Source organism: Melitaea cinxia, chromosome 30 (genome assembly GCF_905220565.1).
Source record: "Melitaea cinxia chromosome 30, ilMelCinx1.1, whole genome shotgun sequence".
Lineage (NCBI taxonomy): Eukaryota > Metazoa > Arthropoda > Insecta > Lepidoptera > Nymphalidae > Melitaea > Melitaea cinxia.
Window position 1 is genome coordinate 5,482,899 of NC_059423.1, and position 27,573 is coordinate 5,510,471.

The window sequence follows — 27,573 nt, forward strand, 5'->3', positions numbered from 1 at the left end:
CACAGTGAAAACGATATAATGTAGTATTTTTAATCTGAAGTGTTTCCTCATATCTTGAGGTATTTTGTCTTGAGAGAATCCGTTAAAATATACTGCCTCAATCCTTTGACGTAAATTTTAAAGTATTCCTTCCAATCCAACGAGCTCACGTCAAAGTTAAAAGTACGTTTGTCGACGTCGCTGAGTTCCTTGAAAAGATTCTGAGTATTGTCGTTACTGAATTTCCATTCTCGAAGTCCGAAATAGTTGGTTAAGGCAAAAAATTTTGCTATTTTCGTATAGGCTTTGACTAACCTGAAACAAAAATAAACATTGTTAATACTTGACATATATATAATTTTAATTATTTATTAGCTGAAGTAACAGACGGTACACGATCTTGTAAGCTGCCAATTGTTAAAAAATCGTTATGTTTTATAAAATTTGTTTTATAATCATTCTAGCTGATCCAGGGCACTTCGTACCACCACATTATTTTTTCCCAAATATAATGAGATCTTTTTTTTAATTTTCTTTCATACAAACAAATCTTGACATTAACCGTCCTGCATTACTGCGCGTACATACATTTCGGTGAATCATTTATATTTATATAATTTAATATCACCACATATTTTTTTTTCGTAAATATTTTTCTTTTATACAGCTTTGTCCTTGTATATATATATATATCTATTGTCAATACTAATAAATGGAGAGCCGGTATTTTTTGCTCGGTTATACTGCGAAAACTACTAAACTGATCGGAGTAGTACTTATACCATAGGATGCAGGGTGTTTCAGAGAAGGTTTTGGTATATTATAAGTTGGTGATTACTTATCATGTAAAAAATATGGACAGACAGAGGTGGCAAGTAATTAAATATAACGAAGAAAATTATTATTAGATTAGATCTCTGACTAGGCTTCTTAATAAAATGACGTCAGTAGTATGACGTCACTATCTTCAATATAATCATGTTCGTGCTATACGTCGTGATAATTCGTTAAATACTAAAACTATTATACAAAACAATAACTTTAATTTTACAACACTTTTATCAATAACTTTAACGTTACCCCGACCCCCAAAACTAACATTCCTTCTGACATCGTTTTATCTTTTTTTTTTATGTCACTAGGTCGGCAAACAAGCGTACGGCTCAGCTGATGGTAAGAGATTACCGTAGCTTATAGACACCTGCAACACCAGAAGCATCGCAAGCGCGTTGCCGACCCAATCCCCAATCCCCCCAGGAGCTCTGGTCACCTTACTCACCACTTAATGTGAACTTTAATGACAGCCACCTAGGCGTGGCATAATTTAACTAAAGAGATTCTGTAGGAGTTTCTTTATTTTAATTATCTTTACTCTAACAAAAATTCTTTTCACAAATTCTAACGTTTTTAACATCCAAGAACGTGTCTCGGGCCGACACATATCGCACCTTCGGTGGAACAAGGGCTCAACTCCACTTTTTGTAATTTTACAGGAGAGCCATTTTAAAGTTTTTTTTTACATTCCGAGTCGTATTATTCGTCTTTGTACTGCTTCAAAGTGTTTGTTCTTTGCATGAAATACGACCTATTTATTTGTGAATATGGCCATGTACTTTGCAAGTGCCAAATATTTTTTGTTAATTGCTATTAATATTTTTTTCAAAATAAGGTGTACATTTATGCCTTTGTTCCACCAACATTTAAATCGTTTTGTAATTATGACCATATTTATCGTTCGTGTTTTAAAGATTTTGAAAAATAGAAACTAGTTTATTTGTTGCAGAAAATGTTTTATTTTATAATTAAACATCTTTTTTAGGAACTTCTGTTGAAAAATCTTAAAAAACTCTAGCGAAACTCTTTGGAATTTGCCTTTAAAATTAGCGTCAATATTAACGTTATAAAATCTTTGTCCATAGTAATCAGTCCGTTTTTACTTTACTCTTACAAATCAAACTCACTTACTAACTCCACTTGAACAAATCAAAACTAACAAACATAAAACTACAAACAATCTTCATAGCTGCGGACCGACGCGAAGCTCATTGAGTTGAAAGAAGCTCTCAGCAGGTTGAGCTGGGATATTATAGGCTTATCTGAAGTCCGAAGAGAGGGAGAGGACTCGATGTCTCAAGTCTGGCAACCTGCTGTACTATCGGGAGGGCGACCAACAGTCCCAGGGTGGTGCCAGGTTCCTCGTCCGCAAGGCTCTCGTCAACAACATCGACGTCGTCAGGAGAGTGTCGAGCAGGGTGGCGTACCTTATACTCAGAATATCCAAGTGGTATTTGCTAAAGGTCATACAGGTTTACGCACCGACCTGGACACATCCATATGACGAAGTGGAAGCTATGTATTATATGAGGAAATCTCTACAGCCATACATAGCTCTACATGCCACTACACTGCTGTGATGGGGGACTTCAATGCGAAGCTAAGCAGACGATGCGGTGATGAGTTGTGAGTGGAGCAATTTGGATACGAGCAACGGAACTTCCGGGACTGGCTACTGACTGACTTCATGGAGAAGGAGGGACTCTTTATAATGAACTCCTTCTTCAGGAAGCCGGAACGGTGCAAATGGACCTGGTTGAGTCCCAACGGCACCGTCAGGAACGAGATAGACTTTATCATGTCGACGAACAAGCACATATTTAGTGATGTCTCAGTGATCAATGCTGTGAAAACAGGAAGTGATCACCGACTTGTCCGAGGCACATTGAATATCGATGTCAAGTTTGAGAGGGGTCGGCTGATAGGGTCTGCGCTCCGACCTGCGCCTGCTCAGATTCAAAACCCCGAGAGCTTTCAACTCGAACTCCAAAATCGCTTTGGCCTGTCGCTTGGCCGACTGCGTAAACATGGACGAGCTCAACGACGGGCTGGTGGAAATTGCCCGTGCGGTGGGGTCTAAGTTCTTCAAGACCCGCTGCAAAAAAAAGAACCAACGCAGGACCGATCGTCGTCGAAAGTATTAGGGGAGGCTTATGCTCAGCAGTGGGCGTCCATGAGCTGATATGATGATGATGATGATGATTTTTCTATTCTAGTGGTCTTCAATGAAGGTGGCTTGGATGCTATCAATTTGAGGCACATGCATTTTTTCGATATTCTGAATGTCTTTGTCATCATTTAACATCATCAAAACTTTTCGACTTCGGGATCCCATTTTTCCCTGAAAATTTAACTGTATAACTTAGAATAAAGCTTCAGAATTTAAAAAGCAACACCATTTTAAAATTAAAAAAAAAAATATTTGTCACAGTGTAATCAACTACTCAGAGTTAGAAAGGAATTTGGTATGAGAAAGTATGAATTGTTTTTATGCCTATTTTATAAAACATGTATTGTGGAATAACAACACCACATTTGTTCATAACACTATAAAATAATAAAAATGTAGGAAGTACAAAGTCACAAATGTTGCAATGGCTTTGTCTTTCCAAGCATTTGCTCACGAAAAAGGCATAAGTGTGCTAAATATGACTTTGTCTCTCCAGGAATATCAAATATCAAAGGCATATTTACCTTCGCGGCTTTGGCGCTCCAAGATAAAAACATTGCGCGCGGGGGCAACGGCGCAACTGACCAATGAGACGATGTCGCGCCAAAACGCCCACCAATTCGATCCAAAATGACAAAGACACTATTGCCATGTAGCGACTTTTAAAGTGAATCTAATGGGAGTCTTTGTCCCACTAGATACTAGAGTGTTTTTTGGGCATTTCTGCATATTTAACTCATTTTACGATTTTTTGTAAGATACGCCCTTGTTCCACCGAAGGTGCGATATATTAAAAGAAGTGGCGAATGCTGTCGCGATCCCAACTCGCCCCACCCAGGCGGACGACTGCTCACACGTGGTAGCGTTTTTAGTAAGTAGAAGTCTGACATAACCCTCTGGCACCGACGCGCCGGAAGGTATCCAATAATAGTAATGGATTTTCCCCACGAAAAAAAAAGGAATGGTTACCATAAATATCGTTGATAAAGAGTTCCTAAATTTTTGTAATAATTATAATGATTATGCTAACTTTAGCCACTCTTTGTAAATATCAATTTCAACGAGAGTGAAGCTGCAGGCAACTGCTAGTACTTACATAGGTTTCCTTCCGATCATCACTAGAAACGCATCGACTATGTAAGCCGGGATCCAGTGTAGAACTAAGTTCAACAAGCGGTAGAAAAATGCAGACGGCGTAAGGATGAAGAGATAAGGATATATAGGTTTGGTCGACGGAACTTCTAAGTCGTACGCTCCGGTGTATTTGATGAATAACTCTGTAATAAGTAGTATAATGTAAGTTTTATAAAGGACAAAAATAGTACATAGTATTTCCTTTCACACATATGTAGGTGTAACATATTTAACTTCCGAGATAAATATGTATCCCAAATTCTATTTGACGACCCGTTGGCGCAGCAGTCACAGCGCTGCGCTTGCGGTTGCGGGTTAGATCCGCGCTCGCAACAAACATTCGTATAGGACTACAGGTCATACAGACGTTTAAGGCGTATTATGTATTTCTACAAATATTTGGTTTTGGTTTATGATTGTATTTCTTTTTCTGGTCTTCACATCCAAACTTCGAAGAAGGTAAATTTTTCTGTCCCGGTTGTTATCAGAAATCCCAATAGCGATTGTTACTCACGGTAGAGAAACTGCCTACATCCTTAGTGCAACAGCGTGGTGGATTAAGCTGTGGGATGTTACCTTTTTTTTGAAATCGCAGGGTAACCCATTTACGGGTGATATCCCGGATGCCCAGGTTGGCATTTTTAGACCGTATGTCGGCTTCAGCACTTGGGGGTTCACTACCGACCAAAACCCCTGCGGGAGCCTTCAGCCGCTTTAATTGAAGGGTCCCGGATCTGCAGACAACAGGATCCCTCCAGCGACCGGCTGGCCTCGGCGAAAAGGCCAGACTTCTCCTCCATGGGGACTGTCCGGCTCACCTCTGAACAATCCCGACGACACCATGTCTAGCAGGACCGGGTTCCTATCCCGGCCCGACACGGACACAAGGGTGTTACTGGAAGCGCATTAAGTAGCGCCTCCTACGCACCCCCGTTCGTCGCCTGCGGACGGAGACCTCGTCGGCGGCCCCCTCTCTCATCCGCTCGTCGTTCTCCTTCTGGGACATTACTGTCTCGCAGAAGGAGACTATCGCCTTCCAGGACTTGTCGTCGCCGAGCATCGCGGTGATAACGCTCGGCAGTGACAAGTCCCCTCCGAGGATTGTCGTCAGATCGCGACGTCATCCGCCAGCGCCGCCCATCTCGGGCACACCTCGAGGGTGTGCTGGGCCGAGTCCACCGCCGCGCCACAATCGTGACATCCAGTCGTCGGCTCCCTTTGGGCCGTCCGACACAAGTATTCACCAAAGCAGCCGTGTCCGGTGAGAACTTGCGTCAGACGGAAGGTGAGGGGTTTGCGCTTACGGCGCATCCACCGCTCAAGGACCGGGCGCAAGGCAGCCGTTACGCGTGTGCCATACGGCTGCTCCGCCAGGTCCTCCCCCCACCTCCGCATTAGCGCTTCTTGCCCCACCCGGCGTACCCGTAGGATCCCGTCCAACGTGGGGTTCTCACCTGTTACCTGATTCAGTTTAGTGCAATCTGATATCTTACCATATGTGATGGGTTTTTCTACAGATGATACACAGTTATACACAACTGGCAGTAGATCCATTGGAGCTTCTTTGTGATTACCAAGATAGGTCTTGGCGGTCTTCCAAGAGACAGCAAGGCAGCTGTTCACTACGAAGTCACCTGGGACCATATCACTTACTGTCTTTGGGTTGTAGTTCAGAACACGGAGAAGACGAACAGCCACGCCAACAATCAACTAGACAATAAAATGATTTTGTAAATTAGTTCCTATTGTTGTTTTTGTTTACTTTATTACACAGTTTTATAACAATCTATTAAAATTAGGTGAAATTAATGCTACATAGCAGTAACTGGAAGATAATCATAAGTGTTTAAAGGCAATACGTTAATTTTTAAATAAAATTGTAAATTTATAATTGTATTCGCTTGCAAACGAAAAAAAAAAAACTATTTTAGTTACATGGTCCATTAATCAATACGATAGTTACGTCGTCCAATTGAAACAATAGTCACGTAAAAACGCGTTATAAAAAATTACTCAAAAAGTTATCATGAGATCTCAATAAATTTTGAACCACAAGGCAAGCATTAGCTTTTGAATATAAAAAGAATCATAAAAATCGATACACCCAGTAAAGAGTTATGAGGTATAACACAACGTAGGTCAACGAAAAAATTTGTCAAGTAAATACCTATATCAGCCCACTTATTATCAGCGATAAATCAAAAATGATACTTATAACTAGCTGTGCCCGCGACTTCGTCCGCGTGGGATTTAACAAAATATTTATTGTTTAGTTCTTAGAGTTATAAAATAAACAAATTCCTAAAATAAAAGTAGCCTAAATTATTTCTTACTATATCAGCTATCTGTCCGTGAAAGTGCCGTCAGAATCGGCCCAGTCGTTTCAGAGATTAGCCGGAACAAACAGACAGACAGACAAAAATTATAAAAAAATGTCATTTTGGTATATATACCGTGTATACATCCATATGCATTTAGTAAAAAGCGGTTATTTTGATATTAAAAACAGACACTCCAATTTTATTTATTTGTATAGATGAGTAAACTGCTACTGCCGTAATAATACAGCTCCTGCGTTATAGTAGATGTGTCCATAGTGTCCATGTAACATAATCCTTCGACAGTCTCCGAAGTAGTTTTACCGGATTCCGATAGATGGCGTTGTGACAAAGTACTAGGTGATAATTTGCAATTGAAGTTGGTTTCTTTTTTCGTTTTGCGAGCAAATACAATTATCATAATGTAACAACTAAACTAAAGTATCAACCTTTTAAAAATTTAACTTAAAAGTGAATATATTATTTTACTTACGCTAGTTGGTCCGTTTACGTTATCTGTCCATCCAGGTACGGGCTCTTTACTGGTTGATACAACTGTAAGAAAACAATGTATAATGAATGATAAATGAACGCCTGAAACTAGGCCCTAGGAAGAGTCAGTAGTAAGTTCGGCAACGCACTTGCGATGCTACCGGTGTTATAGGTGTCAGGTATACTAGATTCATAAAGAAGTTGATCGTATATATTAATATACTTGTATACCAACCTATAATAAAAGCTATCAGGGTCAGATATATCCTTGTTTTTATATGCAGTCTCAGGAGTGCAAAATCTATAATATAAAAATGAGTCGCTGAATGTGTTGCTAAGCGCAAAACTCGAGAACGGTTGGACCGATTTCGCTAATTCTTTTTTTAAAATATTCCTTGAAGTACGAGGATGGTTCTTACGGAGAGAAAAATTCTAAAAAAAAAAAATAATAAAATTAAAGAATCGACTGTTAGGCGATACGAAGTTCGACGGGTCAGCTAGTATATTATAAAACGCATGCAAGGATAAGCTAAAATGCATCACCTACAAAAAAGTTCACTGTCACATACTAAGAGCACGCGGATGTTGCATTACTAAAAAAAAGTACAAAAACATGTGTACGAGTTACCGGACGACTGCCTACATTTACAGGCAAAGAGGGTGATTACCGCAAATGTGATGAATGTGAAATAATGAATGTAATATCGTGACAAGCAGAAGTCTGCAATTTTGTTGTATAGGTCGAGATTTGATGAATCAATTTATAGGTAATAAATTTTATCTTTGTACGTTCAACTTCAAATATTAAACGCGTTTCTCTCGAAACAGCTTTATCAAATCGGTGGCCGCGATATCTCAAAACCTAGTGAATTGATTTTTTTTTTAAATTTGTATACGTTTTCTTTGTCAGCAGTCAAAGCAGTCCTTTATTTTTTCGATGCGTAATTTTTTTAATGTTAGGAATATTTTGGTATGTTTTTTCACTGAAATTCAGACACGTTCGATCGAAAATTTTTTTCATAAATAAATATTTTAAAAAATCCTTCTCTCAAGGACTAGAAAATACTATACAAAAACGTAATTCATTTAGTTTAGATGACGGATGTACAAACTACAGTGGTCTCTGAAAAGTGCCACGCCACGAAATGTATTATCTTATACTATTAAACGAGCAATTCTTGTATATATATTATATATATATACTAGCTGACTGGGCAAACGTTATGTTGACCCGACTTCTCAATAATATTCGTGCCAAATTTGAAGTAAATCCATGCAGTACTTTTTGAGTTTATCCCGGACATACATACAGACAAACAGACAAAAATTCTAAAAACTATATTTTTGGCTTCGGTATCGATTGTAGATCACACCCCAAGTATTCTTTTAAAAAAATATTCATTGTACAGTTTTGACTTTCTACCATTTTATTATATGTAAAATAGATTAACTTTTTACACTAAATATTTATTTCATATTATTTTTTCTTATTTAAACATAAAGTAAACAATTTTGTAGTCATTCACTTAATAATCATATGGACCGGGAAAACTACAACATAAAAAAATTCCCAGCAGTGTAATACAATTACTCTTCTTTTCAATATATTGCTTGTTGTAAATTACATTTTTATCATATAATTAGCTGACTCGGCAAACGTTGTCTTGCCGCGAAACGCTATTTAAAAATAGGGGTTGGTGGTAGAAGGATGAAAATTTAGGGCTGTATGTATTTTTGAACGCAAAATCATAATAAAATAAAAAATAAATTGTCTAAAAATTAAAAAAAAATATTTGGGGTGGACTACCCTTAACATTTAGGGGGATGAAAAATAGATGTTGTTCGATTCTCAGACCTACCCAATATGCACACAAAATTCCATGAGAATCGGTCAAGCCGTTTCGGAGGAGTTTAACTACAAACACCGCGACACGAGAATTTTATATATTAGATATAATCTGAATCTCGGAAACGGCTCCAACGATTTTCATGAAAAGTTTGCAGGGGATTTCGGGGAAGATAAGTAAATCTAGCTAAAATTCATCTTTAGAAAATGTCGTTTTATTCTAGTTTTTAGACAATGAAAAAATGGCTAAAATATCGTTAGAATACGACGGTAAATTTCGCTATTGTCGATAAAGTTGTAATAACTCAGGTGGTAAATCGGCCGGTCGCGATCGACCGCAAAGATAACGGTTCAAATTCTCAAATTACCAGATCAATTATTATTTTTTGTTTTTTTTCTAATTGCATTTGCAATTTCTCATTTAAATAGCCAGTTCTTATTTTTTATTATTATGTCGGTAAAATCGAAAAGTATTATTCATATTTTATCATTATTATTTTTTAATTGATTTTTATATTTATTAATATTTTTTATTACTGTCGGTAAAAAAAATAGTGATCATATTTTATAAATATGTAATTCGTATTTCAATATAATTTCCAAAAAACAGGATTTAATAAAAAATACCGAGCTAAGCTCGGTTACCCAGGTACTAACTCCTTATTAAAGAAATTGTTGAAATATAAAAATATATAATGTGTTTGAAAATAATTATATTCTTCAATTTTATAAACAAAAAAAAAAAAAAAAAAAAAAACTAGCTGTACCCTGCGCACGTTGCTACGTTTTTATTTTGTTTTTATTTTTTTGGTCGTACCGACTCAGAAACCTTTGTTGGTTCATGCACAACACTGCTGAAGATCATGACATGATCAAATGCATAGTTTACGAATATATACAGGTCATACATACAAACATTCATTTTTATATACATAGACAAGCTATATATATCGAATATATATATATATATATATATATATATATATATATATATATATATATATATATATATATATTGCACAACATGCTTTTTTTTCTATTAACTAGGTATAACATCTTAATTTTAAATAACTAGTACTGCTAACTAATCTATACAAGTATAAAGTTATTACCTATAGACGGTCTAAACAAAGCGACCGGAAGACCCTTTGAATATGTTCGGACTATGTCTTCAGCTGCCGCCTTTGTATACACGTAAGTGTTTGGATAGTCACCCAGTAATCTGTAATCAAGTTTTATTTGTTAGCAATAACTTCTGTATCAATCAATTCAAGAATATAGCCATCCCCTCTCTTCCCGTGGGTGTCATAAGAGGCGACTAAGGGATAACACAGTTTCACTACCACCTTGGAACTTATAAAGCCTACCGATGGCGAAATAACCATCCAACTGCTGGCTTTGAAATACATAGGCCGAAGATGGGCAGCAGCGTCTTCGGTGCGACACAGTCAGCCCTGCGGTCACCAACTCGCCTGCCCAGCTATCCATATCCAATCTAGTAAATTGAAAATGTCTTACCCTGGAGTTATGGCGTTTAATAATTTCTCATCCATGTATTCAGCAATGTCAATCAGCTTCTCTCCCGGTATAAGACTTTCGTAGAATACCTCGTCAATATCTTTTCTAGTGCAGTTACTGGAATTATAAGAATGATAATAAATACCTAATGTCTACCAACTAAATAACGTAACTGACTGTTAAGATTATTCGGTTTGTTGATCTTGTTGCTATTAGTAGGAAGAAGACTTTAAAGCTTAATATTTTACGTTTTTACTATGTGTTGATAGAAGAGTGTTAAAGTGGGTATATAACTCAGAATTTCCCTAAAACTTTCCCCATACGACTCTGAAATGACCTAAATCTATTTTTAACAAACAAAATTATTTACGATCGCAGGAACAATTGTTTAACTCAAGTGGATGCTCCTTGTGTTTAGTACATTTAATAAGCTTTAAGCAGCACTAAATCGGTTTGTGCGTCGCCTCATCTTACTTACAACTTCCAACTTGTATTACCAAATGTAAGACACCTACTGTAACAGGACCTTACAGACACCGATAAATCTTACTGGGTAAAATACACTCATGATACTGTTGTAAAATTTACCTGTAAGCGGTTGATATGTGAACGTGTGCGCGCAATTTCTTGCAAGCTCGTGCAAGATTCAATATTTCTCGCGCTCCGCGCACGTTGATCTTGACTGCTGTTTTTAAGCTTTCGTCGAATCTCACAGTCGCTGCGCCGTGGAATATAAAATTTACCTGTGATTCATTTACGATATGTTTTTTAATGAGAATTGAACTGGAGTTAACTTTATCCTACTACTAGCTGCGCCTACGGATCTCGTGAGAAGTAAGGGATAAGAAATAGCTTATGAATAATTCTTGATCGCTAGCTATCATACCAAGTTTCATTCCAGTTGGTTAAGTAATTTTTGCGTGAAAAAGTACCAAGTCCATCCATCCTCATTCGCTTTAGCCTGTAATATCCCACTACTGGGTATAGGCTTCCTTCCCCATGTAGGATAAGGATCAGAGCTTAATCCACCACGCTGCTCCAATGTGGGTTGGTGGATATATTCCCTACTATGAGTAACCGACGGCTTAACGTGCTTTCCGACGCACGGTGGGGAGACCCACAAGGACTGCATAAACACCCAGACTACGGCAAACACCTGTATGGCCAATACAAATGTTTGTCATGTGCGGGGATCGAACCCGCAACCGCCAGCGCAACAGGTACAATCCATGACTGTAACCGTTGCCCCAACGCGGCGTCATCCATCCATTCTCATAAGCACTCGTATTTACAATATTAAGAGGACTTCTATAGAAATAGAGATAACATTTTTGATTATGTGTGTCGTACAAAGTTTTATTATAGTCAGATCAATATTTTTGCATGAAAGTACTTATTAAGCATCCAACCATCCCCACAAAGTTTAGAAGTTTATAATATTAGTAGGATTGAGCAGACGCATCTTTTATATAGGTCAAGTGCTAATGGGCTACTTTGCTTAGCGAGTAACGGAAACTTTTAATTTTTTTAAATAATCTTTTGCTTGGACTGTATTGTGAGTATGCCAAAATATTTAGAAAAAAATCTGAACTTGTTACGAAACGCTCTATGTCGGGATTTGCTGACCGGAGTTTTCTTCGAAACATTCCCACGTCTCGCATCGGTAGCCGGAGGTTGTTACAAAACTTTCCCACCGTGGCATCGCACCTGAGCATCGCACCTGGGCACCGTGTGTGGCGACCCAACACGAAGAAACCAAAACAACCCGATGCTCCGACTGAGCGATCTTTAATTTTAAGTCACTCTTGTTTCTAACATTGAACAACTGTCACGTGTAATTAATTAATTATAATTTAGTAGTAATAAATTTAATTTTAAATAAATCTTTGCTTTTTTTTGCAACCTTCGGCTGTCGCTTTTATAATTGGCGCAGTCGGTAGGATCGCTGTAAAGTAGAGTCAGTGAATCGATCACGTTCTAACGGCGGTCCAGAATCTACGGAAGCTGCAGTCCGGAGGAGATCAAGAAATCGATCTACGCAAAGAAACCAAAGATGCATATGTGAGTACCTAGATCTTACTAGAGTTGCTCTCCTTTCTTATTCCTAGTGTTTCCACAATTACTTACCAAGATTTTCCATTCACGGCAATCTCGGTCACCTAGGTTAAAAAATACGAATAGGTTTTTAGTATTAGATTTGCATAGAGGTTTAGATACGATCATGGAGTCGCAAACACCCGAAAATATTCACAGTGCTAGAGTGTCCGACACCCACGTAGAACAAATCTATGAGGTTCTCAGACTCATTCCCGACTTCGACGGGAATTCCGCCGTGCTTACGCGATTTATTAATCTTTGCGATGCAATAGTAGCGCAGTATATGAAAGCTGAACCCGGATACGAGCTCGGTAATATAGCTATAATTAACGGTATTTTAAATAAAATAATAGGCCCCGCGGCCCGTACAATAAACTCCAATGGAGTTCCGGTAAACTGGTCAGGAATACGAAGTGCTCTTGTGAATAATTTTGCAGACCAGCGCGATGAGGCTTCGCTTTATAACGACCTGTCACTTCTTACACAAGGTTCAGCAACACCTCAAGAATTTTACGAACAATGCCAAAGTCTTTTTAGTGTTATAATGACTTACGTTAGCTTATACGAAACCATACATACTACTATTGAAGCAAAACGAACCTTGTATAAAAAGTTAACCCTTAGATCGTACCTTCGCGGTCTCCGCGACCCTCTAGGAGCTCGTATAAGATGTATGCGACCTGAAACTATCGAAGATGCCCTTGAATACGTCAACGACGAGATGAATACGTTGTATTTACAGCAGCGCAACGATCACCTTCCTGAGAGAAAGTTGCAGTCTACGTCTTCATTTAATCATCAACCAAAATTTTCTAATAGCTTTCTACCGCAAATGCCTATAGCACCCCCGCGCACTTTCGGTTTTAATCCTTCAAAGCCTTTTAGTATGCCCGGTCCGTCAAGGCAATTTAATACCCCCGCTGGACCCTCTCGAACTTTTAACGTACAACAGCCACCGAGGCCAATGCCGAGTTGGAAGCCCCAACCGCCTCATTTCAGTGGTCCTACGCGCACTCAACAAATTTTCGCTGCACCCCCGCCTAACTATAGACCACAAAGTAACGTATTTAGATTACCACCTAAAAATCCAGGGTATAACTATAATAACGCGAACACCAAGGCTACTCCTATGAGTGGCGTTAGCCACTACGTATCTAAGCCGTTCCCCTCACAGACACCTTACAACTGGACTAGAAACGGAAATCCACCCCCATCTAACTATTTTAAGTCTCGCGAGGTAAATTTCAATGAATTTTACGATCAGGCTGAACAATACCAACCTTACTATGACTGCTACGACTATTATCAATACGAACCAGACTTTTATGATCAACCTGAATTTACCGACAGTTCTTACTATCCTTGCTACCCCGAAGAGCTACCCCCGCAAGACGAACCTAATGACGAAAACGCTACAAACAATAATGAGGATTTTCAGATTATTACAAAATCAGAAAAACCAAAATAGAAATTAATCTACATACGCAACGTCAATTACCCTACATTCAAATAGCTAATCCACCCCTTAAATTTCTTATCGATACCGGTGCCAACCAGTCTTTTATTAGTCCGCTAGCCGTAGAAAAGTATTTTTCTCATTTACCGTGCAACTACGATCCTTTCGAAGTAACTAATATTCATGCCACTACGCGAAATGATTATTCAATAACTGTACCTTGTTTTACGGAATTTAACGAAAGCAACGATATTACTTTATTCATTTATAAATTCCATGATTATTTTGACGGATTAATTGGTTATGATTTATTAGAGAAATTAGAATCTAGTATTGATTTAAAAAATAAAATGCTCGTTACAAGACAGTCTAAAATTCCGTTACTCATGTACGACTCACGTAATTGTAATCTATACGAGGAAATAATACCCGCAAACTCGTCTAAGCTAATTAGAATACCGGTAAATTTTCAAGATGGTGATGCGTATATTCCGGAGCAAATTATTTCTAATTGTCATATTAATTATTGTGTAACCACGGTTACTAATAATCGTTGCTTTGTAGAAGTTAGTAACCCGACTAAACATGACGTAATTTTTTCAATGGACAAGCCCGTCAGTGCGGAAATATTTAATATCAAGTGCACGCGCACCGAACAATCACGCGATCGCGTATCGGAAGTTTTATCTCGCCTTCGTACCGACCATTTAAATCCTGAAGAACGCGTAAATTTAGAGTCCCTTTGCGCTCGTTATGCAGATGTTTTCTATATCGAGGGTGAACCCTTGACTTTCACTAACAAAATTAAACATAGTATACGTACAACCGATGAGGTTCCGGTTTACACTAAATCTTATCGATATCCATTCATTCATAGACAAGAGGTACAAGATCAAATAACTAAGATGCTAGATCAGGGTATAATACGACCGTCACAATCAGCTTGGAGCTCACCTATCTGGGTGGTTCCTAAGAAGGCCGATGCGTCGGGAAAAACTAAATGGCGCATAGTCGTAGACTTTAGAAAAATCAACGAAAAAACCATTGACGATAAATACCCTATTCCTAATATATCCGATGTCCTTGATAAGCTTGGTAACTGTCATTACTTTACCACTTTAGATCTTGCTAGCGGCTTTTACCAAGTCGAGATGAACCCTGACGACATTCCGAAAACGGCATTTAACGTAGAACATGGGCATTTTGAATTTTTAAGAATGCCTATGGGACTTAAAAATTCTCCGTCCACATTCCAACGAGTTATGGATAATGTCCTTAGAGATCTCCAAAACGTAATATGTCTTGTTTATCTTGACGATATCATAGTATTTAGCGTTTCATTGCAAGAGCATATGGTGAATTTGGAAAAGGTTTTTAAAAGGTTACGAGAATCTAACTTCAAGATTCAATTAGATAAGTCGGAATTTTTAAAACTAGAAACTGCATATTTAGGCCATATAATCAGTAAAGATGGAATTAAACCAAACCCTGACAAGATCGCGGCTATCAAAAAGTTTCCCTTGCCAAAAACAGCCACTGAAATAAAACGATTTCTAGGATTATTAGGCTATTATAGAAAATTTATTCCTGATTTCGCCAAAATAACAAAGCCTATGACTCAATGCTTAAAGAAAGGCTCAAAGATAACACCTAATGATATAAATTATGTAGACTGTTTCGAGACTTGTAAAAAACTCTTGACAAATGACCCTATATTGCAATACCCCGACTTTGACAAAGACTTCATACTGACTACAGATGCCTCGAATTTTGCGATTGGTGCTGTACTTTCCCAGGGCACTATAGGCAGTGATAAGCCAATCGCCTACGCGTCACGTACCTTAAACTCTAGTGAAATTAACTACAGTACCATTGAGAAAGAACTTTTAGCAATAGTATGGGCTACGAAATATTTTCGGCCTTACTTATTCGGAAGAAAATTTAAGATAGTTACAGATCATAAGCCATTGCAATGGGTTATGAATTTAAAAGAACCAAATTCTAGATTAACGCGTTGGAGGCTAAAATTAAGCGAATATAATTTCACTACAGTTTATAAGCAAGGCAAGTATAACGTTAACGCCGATGCTTTATCCCGTATCGAAATTAACAACGAAGATACCAGTTCTATTATGGTTAATCCTTCCGAGAGACCACCATCATTAAGTGGATCTAGTACAGCAACAGCCCACACTAGTAATGAAAACCCAATACTCGAGATCCCCATCTCAGACGACCCACTGAATAAATTTAATAGACAGATATGTTTTATTTTAGTAGGAGACATTAAAAAGCGACCGACGGTGACAAAACCTTTTGAGACACACACAAAAACGACTATTCAACTATCAGAGTCAAACCTTGAGGAAGATGTTGTCAATGCCATTAAGGAATATGTAAACCCGAAAGTCCAGACTGGTTTGATCATTCATCCTCCTTTAGCTATGTATAAAATAATTCCTATCATTCAAAGTAAATTCAAAAGCTCCGCTATGAAATTAGTATTAACTAAAGTTGAATTAGAAAATATCAAAGATTATTTAAACCAACAAGAAATCATACAAAAATATCACGAAGGTAAAACTAACCATCGTGGCATTAATGAATGTTTCTTAGCTCTATCGTCCAAGTTCTACTGGCCTAAGATGAAAGAACATATTACAAAATATATTAATGAATGCAATGTCTGCGGATGTGCAAAATACGATCGTCACCCTATTAAGCAAAGATTTTCCATAGTACCCCCTCCTAGTAAACCATTCGAGATACTTCATCTCGATCTCTTTACTGTTCAAAATGAAAAATACCTTTCTCTAGTTGATGCTTTTTCGAAATATGCTCAAGCGTACTATCTTAGAGATAGCACAGCCTTAAGTGTAGTTCAGTCGTTACTTAAGTTTTGTACCCATCATGGCGTCCCCTTAACAATAGTTACGGATCAAGGTCCAGAATTCTCAAACCAGCTATTTTCCGAATTCACACGTCTCCATAAAATCCAGCATCACAAAATTCTTGCTCACACTCCGAATGATAATGGAATAGTAGAAAGATTACACTCAACCATTCTGGAGCATCTTAGGATTCTGAAAATTGAGAAAACTAATGAACCGATTATAAATCTAATGCCCTACGCAATACTTGCATACAATAGCTCCATTCACAGCTTCACTAAATGTAGACCTATAGACTTAGTAACAGGACATTTTGACCCACGTGACCCACTAGACATCGACTTGACAGAACACCTCCTACAACAATACTTGTTAGAACATAGAAAACGAATGACTAATGTATACGAAATAATTAATGAAACAGCCTTACATAATAGGACCGAATTAACTGAGAATAGAAAAAAAGACCGCGAGCCTGAAAAAGAGTATCACCCCGACCAACAAGTTTTTATTCGAAACCCATTAGCTAACCGACAAAAACTGGCACCACGCTATACTCAGGACACTGTTCTTGCCGACCTTCCCATCCATATTTTTACTAAAAAGAAACGTGGCGCCGTCGCTAAATCTCGCCTGAAAAGAAGTCCTAAAGACTCGAAATTGTTACAGGACACTATTTCTACCGATCCTGCTTCAACTGACCAAAGGACAAGACATAACGATTGACTCCTTGGACGACGGACCTGGAATCCTTCCTTTTAGATTAGGATCCACGAAAATCGTAGCTCATTATCACTCCTTCTTAAACAATATTGATCTGAATAATATTTCCATACAAATTAAGTTAGTTAAAATTCAATTACTTGAAATTAGGCCTCAATTAAATAATATAACGCAATCTTTATATGATCCACATATTGATCATTTACACACTAAATTAAATGAGATATACGAGCAATTATTAAGCTTTAAGCCAAATCGTAATAAAAGAGGTCTCATCGATGGACTCGGATCTGTAATTAAATCGATTTCCGGCAATCTCGATTATACTGACGCTATTAAATATAATAATGCAATTAAAGTACTACAAAATAACGAACAAAAATTAGAATCTGAAATCAATAACCATATAACACTTGATAAGGATTGGATCCTTCATAGTTCCAAGGCAATTGATAATTTAGCGAAAAATCAAGAGAAAATAAATTTGGTTCTTAAGGACATTATGACTAAATATACGAATAGGGACAACAACTCAATTAAATACGCTCATTTGGCGCAACATCTTATTATTTTAGGAGATAACGTCGATGATTTATCTCAAGAATTATATAGGTTAGAAAATATATTAGCTTTTATTCGTACATCGGGTACGCCACATTCCGTATTGAATGTTAGAGAAGTAAAAAGTATATTAAGTAAGTTGAAGGCCTTGTATCCTAAAGATGAGGTCATTAACGTAGATTTTAGAGATTTCTATGATATAATTAAATTAGGTTATTTTTACGCAGATAATCAGATAATTATAGTTATTAAGGTGCCGATTACCTACCCATCCAATTTTGATCTATACAAATTAGCTATTATCCCTAATAAAAATAATAAAGTCCTTGTATCACCCTTACCTTACATAGCAACTTCTGGAACAGATTATATGTACATGGAGGCTGAATGCCCGAAGGTAAACTCATGGTTTCTCTGTGAAGCACAATCAAAGTATAAAATCAAAAGTGATCCCGACTGTATCCAGCATCTGATCAACAAACAGCAACTGCACGAATTCTGCAATCCAACTTCAGTATCATTGAAGAAAGAAGCCCTTGAACAACTAGACGACAAACACTATACACTATGTTTCCCGAAGCCAACCAAAGTCAAAATAACCTGCGGCCAAGAATTGTACAGGACGCTACAAGGAAGTTACTTAGCTACCATCCCATTTAACTGTTATCTAAGAACACCAGAATTTACTATAGCTAACACTAACGAGCACATCGAAGGACATCCTGTGAAGATCATGGAAATGCCTCAGTATAAAGAGCCGAAGAATCAAGAATACCCACGTTTCATCTTAAACTCCGTTGATCTGAAAAATCTTCATGCAATCCACACGAAGATCTCCACACAGACTCCAATTCATCTGGAACAAGCCATTGACCCATCACTATATCATACTACGATTCCAGTCTACATAATACTACTATTGAGTATCGTAGCACTCTTCGCCGTCGTAGCAAGCCGACGACTACGAATACGAAATGTCAATACCAGAAGTAATTCCAAAAGAAGTAAGGGTAATGTTCCTGATGCAGCATATGCGATGTCGGACCTAAGATCCGTAGACCAACGAGTAGTAAAAGTGGATCCTAGAACCATCTCAGCGACCATCTCAACCGAAGGTTTTCAATAGTCACTGAACTACGGGGGGAGGTGTTACGAAACGCTCTATGTCGGGATTTGCTGACCGGAGTTTTCTTCGAAACATTCCCACGTCTCGCATCGGTAGCCGGAGGTTGTTACAAAACTTTCCCACCGTGGCATCGCACCTGAGCATCGCACCTGGGCACCGTGTGTGGCGACCCAACACGAAGAAACCAAAACAACCCGATGCTCCGACTGAGCGATCTTTAATTTTAAGTCACTCTTGTTTCTAACATTGAACAACTGTCACGTGTAATTAATTAATTATAATTTAGTAGTAATAAATTTAATTTTAAATAAATCTTTGCTTTTTTTTGCAACCTTCGGCTGTCGCTTTTATAATTAACTCTCTTCAATTGCAAGTTTAGGTTTTATTTATTTTTTAACCGACTTCCAAAAAAGGAGGAGGTTCTCAATTCGACTGTGTTTTTTTTATGCATGTTACATCAGAACTTTAGACCGGGTGGACCGATTTCGACAATTTTTTTTTAATCGAAAGTTGGTGTGTCAATTGGTCCCATTTAAATTTATTTGAGATCTAACAACTACTTTTCGAGTTATATCTAATAACGCGTTTTTAGTTGACGCTTTTTTCGTCGACCTACGTTGTATTACTCGTCGATGAAATTGAAGTAGGTTTTTTTTCGTTTGTGACCAAACACAATTATTCTTATATTATTATTATTATATATGTCTTTTGTATCACTAATTTTGAATGTATATATTGCAAAATAAGTAAATAACTTTTTTATTATATTTAACCTTTTGCTCAGTTTTTTTTTTTTCACTTTATCACTCTTGCGCTTATGAGTCCCGCGGTAACATCATCTCTCGCCACCATGGGTAGACCGGTAGAGATATATAATAAAAAAAAAACAAAAGAATTTTACTTTAAAAAAATATTGGGAGTTTTATCTGTTGTGCTTTTACACATATGAACAATACAATATTTGTAGGCATTTTTTAAAGTTCTGCCATCAGTAATATATTTATTACTCGAACGGCGTAAGCAACTACACAACAATACATTCGGACGTACTCGGCGAATACGTGCTGCGTCGTCTAGGTCGAATGACGTCAGACGCTGGAGCGCCGCGTGTAACATATTTTTTTTGTAAGCGCAACTTTAAGGTCCCACAACTTTTTCATTTCTTGAGCTATTTTATCGATTCTTTCGCGTCTTTGTTTTATTTTATTTATTTATTTATTTATTACTTCTTGCATACATACAAACAAACACTTTTACGTAGTAAGTTTAGTTAGTAGTTTTACTCCAATTTTTATAATTTATCCATAAAAAAATTAAAACATCTTCATTACGTTAATATTAATTAGGCACAATACACGAGTACTTTACCTCATTGATTAGTTTCGTCCTGTCTTCCTCGCTTATTCCAAGATTCAGTTCTACCATATCGCCTTCAATTACTCCTATCTTTTCGATGAAATCCGGCACTTCTTTACGAAGAGTATCGAATACCTGTTAACGGAATTGCTAAATATTAAAAAATATATAAATACGACTGGGTTTGCAAATAATCGTACGGACCACCTGATGGTAAGCGGTTACCGTATAGCGTAGCCTATAGACGCCTGAAACACCAGAAGCCTAGCAAACGCGTTGTCGACCTTACTCCCGATCCTCTCCAGGAGCTCTGCCACCTCACTCACCACAGGGACACAGCACTACTTGAGGGCAGTATTATTTAGCTGTGGTAAATATTTCATCCATCTAAAATAAAATAAAAATTGCGATTTAAAGGTTTTTGTACAAATAGTTTTCAATTAAGCTTACTTACGGCATCATCAAATTGTTCTTGCAGTCTCTTCAATATGCTTTTATTCTTCTTTGCTCTTGTTAAAAGATATATCTTCTTGATATCTGGACAGCATCTGAAAATAAAATTCAGTAATAACGTAATCGAACTTAACTGAAATGACCTACAAATACCCTTTAAAAAAATCATCATGGATACCCTCTGGCGCGGGGACGCTGGAGGGTATCCTGTATATTCTTTTATATCTATATCTATCTATATTCTATAATATATATAAAAGCGAAAGGTCACTCATCACGAAATCTCCGAAACTATAACACCTAGAAACTTGAAATTTGGCAGGTAGGCTCCTTATAGGACGTAGACATCCGCTAAGAGGATTTAACGAAACTCGACCCCTAAGGGGGTATATCTCTATATTATGTATTATTTTACAATATTCAAATTATTTGTGATAATTATTTTTGACTTTCTTTTTAATGTTAATTGGGACAATTTCTTTTAAAATTCGTAATTCTAATTTATATATTTTATCTTAGAGCCTTTTGTACGTTCTGCCATAACTAAATAAACTATAACTTACTATCGACTCAACCGGAGACTAAAATAAATGATGTTAAATTTTTGTCTGTTCGTCTGTCTTTGTTTATAAATAATACGCTTCAGCCTGTAATATCCCACTGCTGGGCATAGGCCTCTTTCCCCATGTAGGAGAAGGATCAGAGCTTAATCCACCACGCTGTTCCAATGCGGGTTGGCGGATATTTTCCCTACTATGAGTAACGATCGCTATCAAGTGTACATGATAACAACCGGGACCGACGGTTTAACGTGCTCTCCGAGGCACGTTGGGGAGACCACACTCAGATTATAAATAATAAGTCCGGGCTAATCTTCGGAAATAACTCTCATCGTCAGAGTCTTGGCTCCTTATTTCAAGATTACAGAATATTCGAAGTACAGTGTGCTGTGTAGCTACGATAGTCTAGAATATAGCCACCCCCTCTCTTCCCGTGGGTGTCGTAAGAGGCGACTAAGGGATAACAAAGTCCACTACTACCTCGGAACTATTGAAGCCGACCGGTGATGGGATAACCATCCTACAGCTGGCTTTTTAAACACACAGACTGAAAAGAGTAGCGTCTTCGGTGTGACAAAGCCAGACTTGCGGTCATCAACCCGCCTGCCCAGCGTCAAAATCAAAATTAAAAAACAGCTTTATTCAAATAGGCTCCAAAAGCACTTTCGAATTGTCATTTTACAAATTAAAACTTTAAAAATAAATTATTATTTTTGTAATAGTGAAGCTACCACCGATTCGGAATGTAGATTCTGCAGAGAAGAATCGGCAAGAAACTCCGCAGTTACTCTTTTGAAAAATAATATATAAACTGTGTTTTAGTACAAAATTAGTAACATGTTGCACAAAATACAGCGTCACTAAGTCAAGACAACTTTATCAACTATTTAATCCTCCACCGAATAATAAGCTTTATCTATTATTATTTTTTAAAAACTTTAAATTTATGTTTTTTTTTTCTTTTTTTTATGTCACTAGGTCGGCAAACAAGCGTACGGCTCACCTGATGGTAAGCGATTACCGTAGCTTATAGACGCCTGCAACACCAGAAGCATCGCAAGCGCGTTGCCGACCCAATCCCCAATCCCCCCCAGGAGCTCTGGTCACCTTACTTACCAACAGGAACACAATACTGCTTGAGAACAGTATTATTTTGCTGTGATCTTCTGTAAGGTCGAGGTACTACCCCAGTCGGGCTGCTCCATATTTTGAGCAGGAAATTACTGCTGTGCCCTACCATTCCAAAATTGTTTGTGGGAAACATATGTTGAGACAATTCCAAAATTGTTTGTGGGATTTTATTATACATGCGAATACTATAATACCCAGAAATTTCCAGAAAAGAGACGCTTAGTAGTTATTACGCGAATAACGTGGTAACTATGGTCAAAACCCTCAAACATACACATCTATACTGATATATAAAGCGAAAAGGGTTGTTAGTTTAAACTCGTTAACTTCAGGGACTGCTTATGCGAATTGAATAAAATATTTTTGTGTTAAATAGCCGATTTGCCGAGGACGGTTATAGGCAATTTTTTCACTCAAACATAATGCGATTGAAACCGCAGGACACAGCTAGTCTGTGTAACTTATTTTTATTTTCTCGCAATACCTTTAAACTTTTGTAAATCCATTAATTTTTTTTTAATGACGTAAATTGGTATTGTGTTTCAATAAAACCGTTGACATCATTTTTAATTATAACAATGTGCAGAACTATTTGCAATTCAATTTTATTTGTAAAACTAGCTGTACTACTGCTAGTGTGTGTCTTCGTCCGAGTAGAATTTAAGAAAAAAGTTATTATTTAATTCGCAGATGTATAAAATAAATAAAGTACTAAAGTAAAATTAGCCTAAGTTACTCCTTATTATTACTCCTTATATCAGCTATCTGCAAGTGAAAGTCCCGTGAAAAACGCTCCAGCCGTTTCAGAGATTAGCCGGAACAAACAGACAGACAGACATAGGTGGTAGGCTTCGGCCGTGGCTAGTGTGACCACCCATCGAGCAAAGACGCGCCGCCAAGTGACGCGTCTTGCGACACGACTTATCGTGCCGTGAGGCGCCTCGCGTTCCGGAACGATGCTCGTAATAGCCAGTCATAGGGGTATGGGTATGTACAGTTGCGCTGCGTCTAGTGACAGGATCCTGATCTGCGTAGTCACTGCGCCGGACGTCTCGACCTGGAGGGTAGCGGGATCCGAAGCACGGTGCACCGCTGGCCGACCGCAGGCAGTAGGGGGCCCAACTAGTAGGTTCGCCACCTATGAAAGGCTGCCCCGCCACCTAGCGAAAAATCCAGGGATGGCTTCCATCGTGCCGGTTGGCGACCGGTGAGAGGACCCGATGGCGATTTCCTGGGGGGTTCGGGCGTCCCCGCAGTCTCCAGTCGAGTCTTCTTTAGTGTGGTTTCTGCAAAAATCGTGGAGTCTATAGACGCAGCGCCTCGTACAACTACCATTTCCCCTCCTATTCACCCCTTGACCACAATGAAGAACAAGAAAAAAAGTAAGGTTAAACAGCGGCTGCACCTCCTCTCTCTCAAAGTGCACCTCACCAACATACGAGGATTGCACTCAAATCTCGTTGCAGTCCACCACCACCTGGAGACTGAGAGGCCGCATTTACTTTTTCTTACGGAGACGCAAATTGGTAGCCCAGCAGATGTAACGTACCTGCAGTACCCTGGGTATTCGCTCGAACATAATTTTAAATCTCACGCTGGAGTCTGTATGTTTGCTCGTGATGATGTTTGCTGCCGGCGTCTTCGTAACTTAGAGATACCTAACCTTTCCATCATGTGGTGTTTATTGGATACGGGCATGGAGCAGATTGTGTATGCCTGTACCTATCGGTCGCACAGTGGTGATCGGGAGACGACTCGGATGTTCGACTATCTCAGTGAGACGGCTGACGTGGTCCAACGTCGGTATCCAGCTGCCCAAATGGTATTTCTGGGGGATTTTAACGCTCACCACCAGGACTGGCTGTTCCCATACCAGAATACCGACCACGCCGGGAGAGAGGCGCTCAAATTTGCTCTGTCGCTAGATCTTACCCAGCTAGTCCAAGAAGCAACACGAGTACCCGACGTTGACGACCATACACCTAATTGTTTGGACCTTCTGTTGACAACTGACCCAGACCGGTCCTCGGTATCAGTTGCAGCTCCCCTGGGCACATCTGATCACTGTGTGGTAAAGTCAGTATCTAACTTTCACCCTCTACATACAGGTCCTACCGGAACCAGACGTGTGTGGCGATATAAGTCGGCAGATTGGGATGAGATGCGACACTTTTTTGCATCCTACCCTTGGCGGCGGACTTGCTTCTCTTCCAGTGATCCGTCGAGTTGCGAACAAGAAATATCGGAAGTGATACGTCAGGGGATGGAGTACTTCATTCCATTTGCTGATGTATCACTAGATGGCAAGATCCCTAGGTGGTATAATGCAGAATGTGCCGAAGCTGCAGCCCGTAAGGACTCAGCGTTTGCAGCGTGGGCTGAAGCCCGTACCCTTAAATCTCCGGACATAACTACGAGGAAGAGAGCGTTCAACTCGGCTGCCAAGTCCTACAAAAGGGTTCTTAAAAAAGCTCGTTTCAACCGTATTAAACGCATCGGAGCCCAACTAGCTTCCCATCCGCGCGGTAGTAGAGCATTTTGGTCACTCTCTAAGTCGGTTGAAATGAGCTTCTGCCGTCCCTCGCTGCCTCCTCTGCTTAAACCAGATGGATCGCTGGCCTTTACTGCGACAGACAAGGCTAACCTTTTAGCGAATCTGTTTGCAGAAAATTCGCTTCTTGATGCAGGTAGTGCCTCACCGCCCAGACATCCACCTTGCGACTCTGTTATGTCAGAACTACGCATTCGCCAAACTGAGGTTTTGAGAGTACTCCGTAACTTGGACGTGAACAAGGCTAGTGGTCCTGACGGGATACCAGCAAGAGTACTTAAACACTGTGCTCCTGAGTTGTCTCCTATTCTCACGCGCTTGTACCGCCTCTCTCTAAAATCCGCTCAAGTTCCTAAAGCATGGAAGATTGCCAACGTACAACCTGTACCTAAAAAAGGTAGTCGTGCCGACCCGGCTAACTATAGACCTATCGCGATCACCTCCATACTGTGTAAAAGTTTGGAGCGTATACTGAATGAAAAGCTCCTAGCATACCTTGAGTTGAATGACCTCCTGTCGGACCAGCAATACGGTTTCCGCCGTAACAGGTCCACGGGGGATCTTTTAGTGTACGCCTCGCACATCTGGGGCGAAGCCTTGGACAAGCACGGAGAAGCGCTAGCTGTCTCACTTGATGTATCGAAGGCATTTGACCGGGTCTGGCATGAGAGCCTATTGAGCAAGCTTTCAGCTTACGGAATACCCCCGGGCTTGTGTGACTGGATATCAGACTTCCTGAGTGGACGATCATTCCGGGTGGTCTTAGATGGCTCCTCGTCTGACTTGATGGCGGTTAATGCCGGTGTCCCTCAGGGATCAGTTCTCTCTGCAACCCTCTTCTTGCTTCACATAAATGACCTCCTCAGGCCCGGTATCTTTGGATACGCGGATGACAGCACTGTTACGGAGAGATACGTGTCCGGTCCCCGAGCTGGTCGGGCTGAAATTCATGAGCATAGAGAGGCTCTGGTTGAACGCATGAATTTGGCTTTGAAAGAGGTATCCGATTGGGGTGACGCCAACCTAGTCAAATTTAATGCTTCCAAAACGCAAGCGTGTCTTTTCACCGCTAAACGGAGTCCATTCCCATTGGCTCCGACTTTCCGGGGTGTATCTGTACCGATCACCGATAGTATTGATCTTCTAGGCATAAATATTTCGTCTAATATGAACTTCGGACAATGCATAGAATCCAAGGCAAAAATTGCTGGTAAGAAACTTGGTATCCTCAATAAAGTCAGGCAGTACTTCACACCGGAACAGCTTCTTACTCTCTACCAAGCACAAGTTCGATCGTGTATGGAGTACTGCAGCCACTTATGGGATGGCTCTGCCAAGTACCAGCTCGCTGCTTTGGATTCTGTGGATCGACGCGCCAGAAGACTCATCGGTGACAAATCGCTGGTTCGCTCTAGACTTCAAAGTCTCGAACATCGGCGCAAGGTTGCCTGTTTGTCGGTATTTTACAGGTTGTATTTCGGAGAGTGTGCTCTAGAACTATACAATTTGGTTCCACCATCACCTTTCTACCACCGAACCGCAAGGCATCGCATGAATCTGCACCGCTATGTGGTTGAAATCCCACGATCTCGCACTAAACGATTTGCTTCCTCGTTCTTAATACGCACCGCAAAAATTTGGAATGCCCTTCCGGCTTCCGTTTTTCCAACGAACTATAACTTGGGTATCTTTAAATCAAGAGTGAATAGGCATCTTCTAGGCAAGCGCGCACCACCTTAGGCTGCATCTTCACTTGACTTCAGGTGAGATCGCAGTCAAGCGCTAGTCTATATATTTAAAAAAAAAAAAAAAAAAGACAGACAAAAATTGTAAGAAAATATTATTTTGGTATATGTACCGTGTAAACATCCATATGCAAATACGTTTATTAAAAAGCCGTTATTTTAATATTACAATCAGACACTTCAATTTTATTTATTTGTATAGACGACATTGGAGGTTATAGTTTCGAGTAGGGACAAACGACAACTCTGCTTTATACCTATTCGATTGTAAATCCCTTATTTACCACCGGGCGCGTTGCCAACCTTGTCCCCGATTCCCCCCAGGAGCTCTGGTCACCTTACTCATCAACAGGAACTCAACACTGCTTGAAAGCAGTATTTAGCTGTGGTCTTCTGTAAGATCGAGGTACTTGCCAAGTCGGGCTGCTCTATATTTGAGTAGGCAATTTCCTGCTGTGCCCAACCTCACTTTATTTACAGTAGTTATAAGCTTACCTTAGCAATTTATCGATAAGGAGTTTCCCCAAGAAACCAGTCCCACCAGTCAAGAAGACCGTCGCTCCGACGAATATTTTGCTAATCTGAGGTTCAGACAGGTCATCTTTGACGCCACCTTTTACTGTTTCGGCCAT

At 39.2% G+C, this 27,573-nt stretch overlaps 1 protein-coding gene across 1 annotated transcript; it reads right to left on the reverse strand.

The window, feature by feature from the left end:
- LOC123668116 (fatty acyl-CoA reductase wat-like) lies at window positions 1–27,573 on the reverse strand. Its single transcript, XM_045601909.1, has 10 exons — window positions 27,437–27,573; window positions 20,956–21,049; window positions 20,514–20,636; window positions 10,880–11,034; window positions 10,292–10,408; window positions 9,886–9,995; window positions 6,929–6,990; window positions 5,611–5,827; window positions 4,080–4,260; window positions 1–294 (listed from the first exon to the last, which is right to left on the reverse strand). The coding sequence occupies exons 1-10, from the start codon at window positions 27,571–27,573 to the stop codon at window positions 48–50; spliced, it is 1,443 nt and encodes a 480-aa protein (XP_045457865.1). The 3' UTR covers window positions 1–47.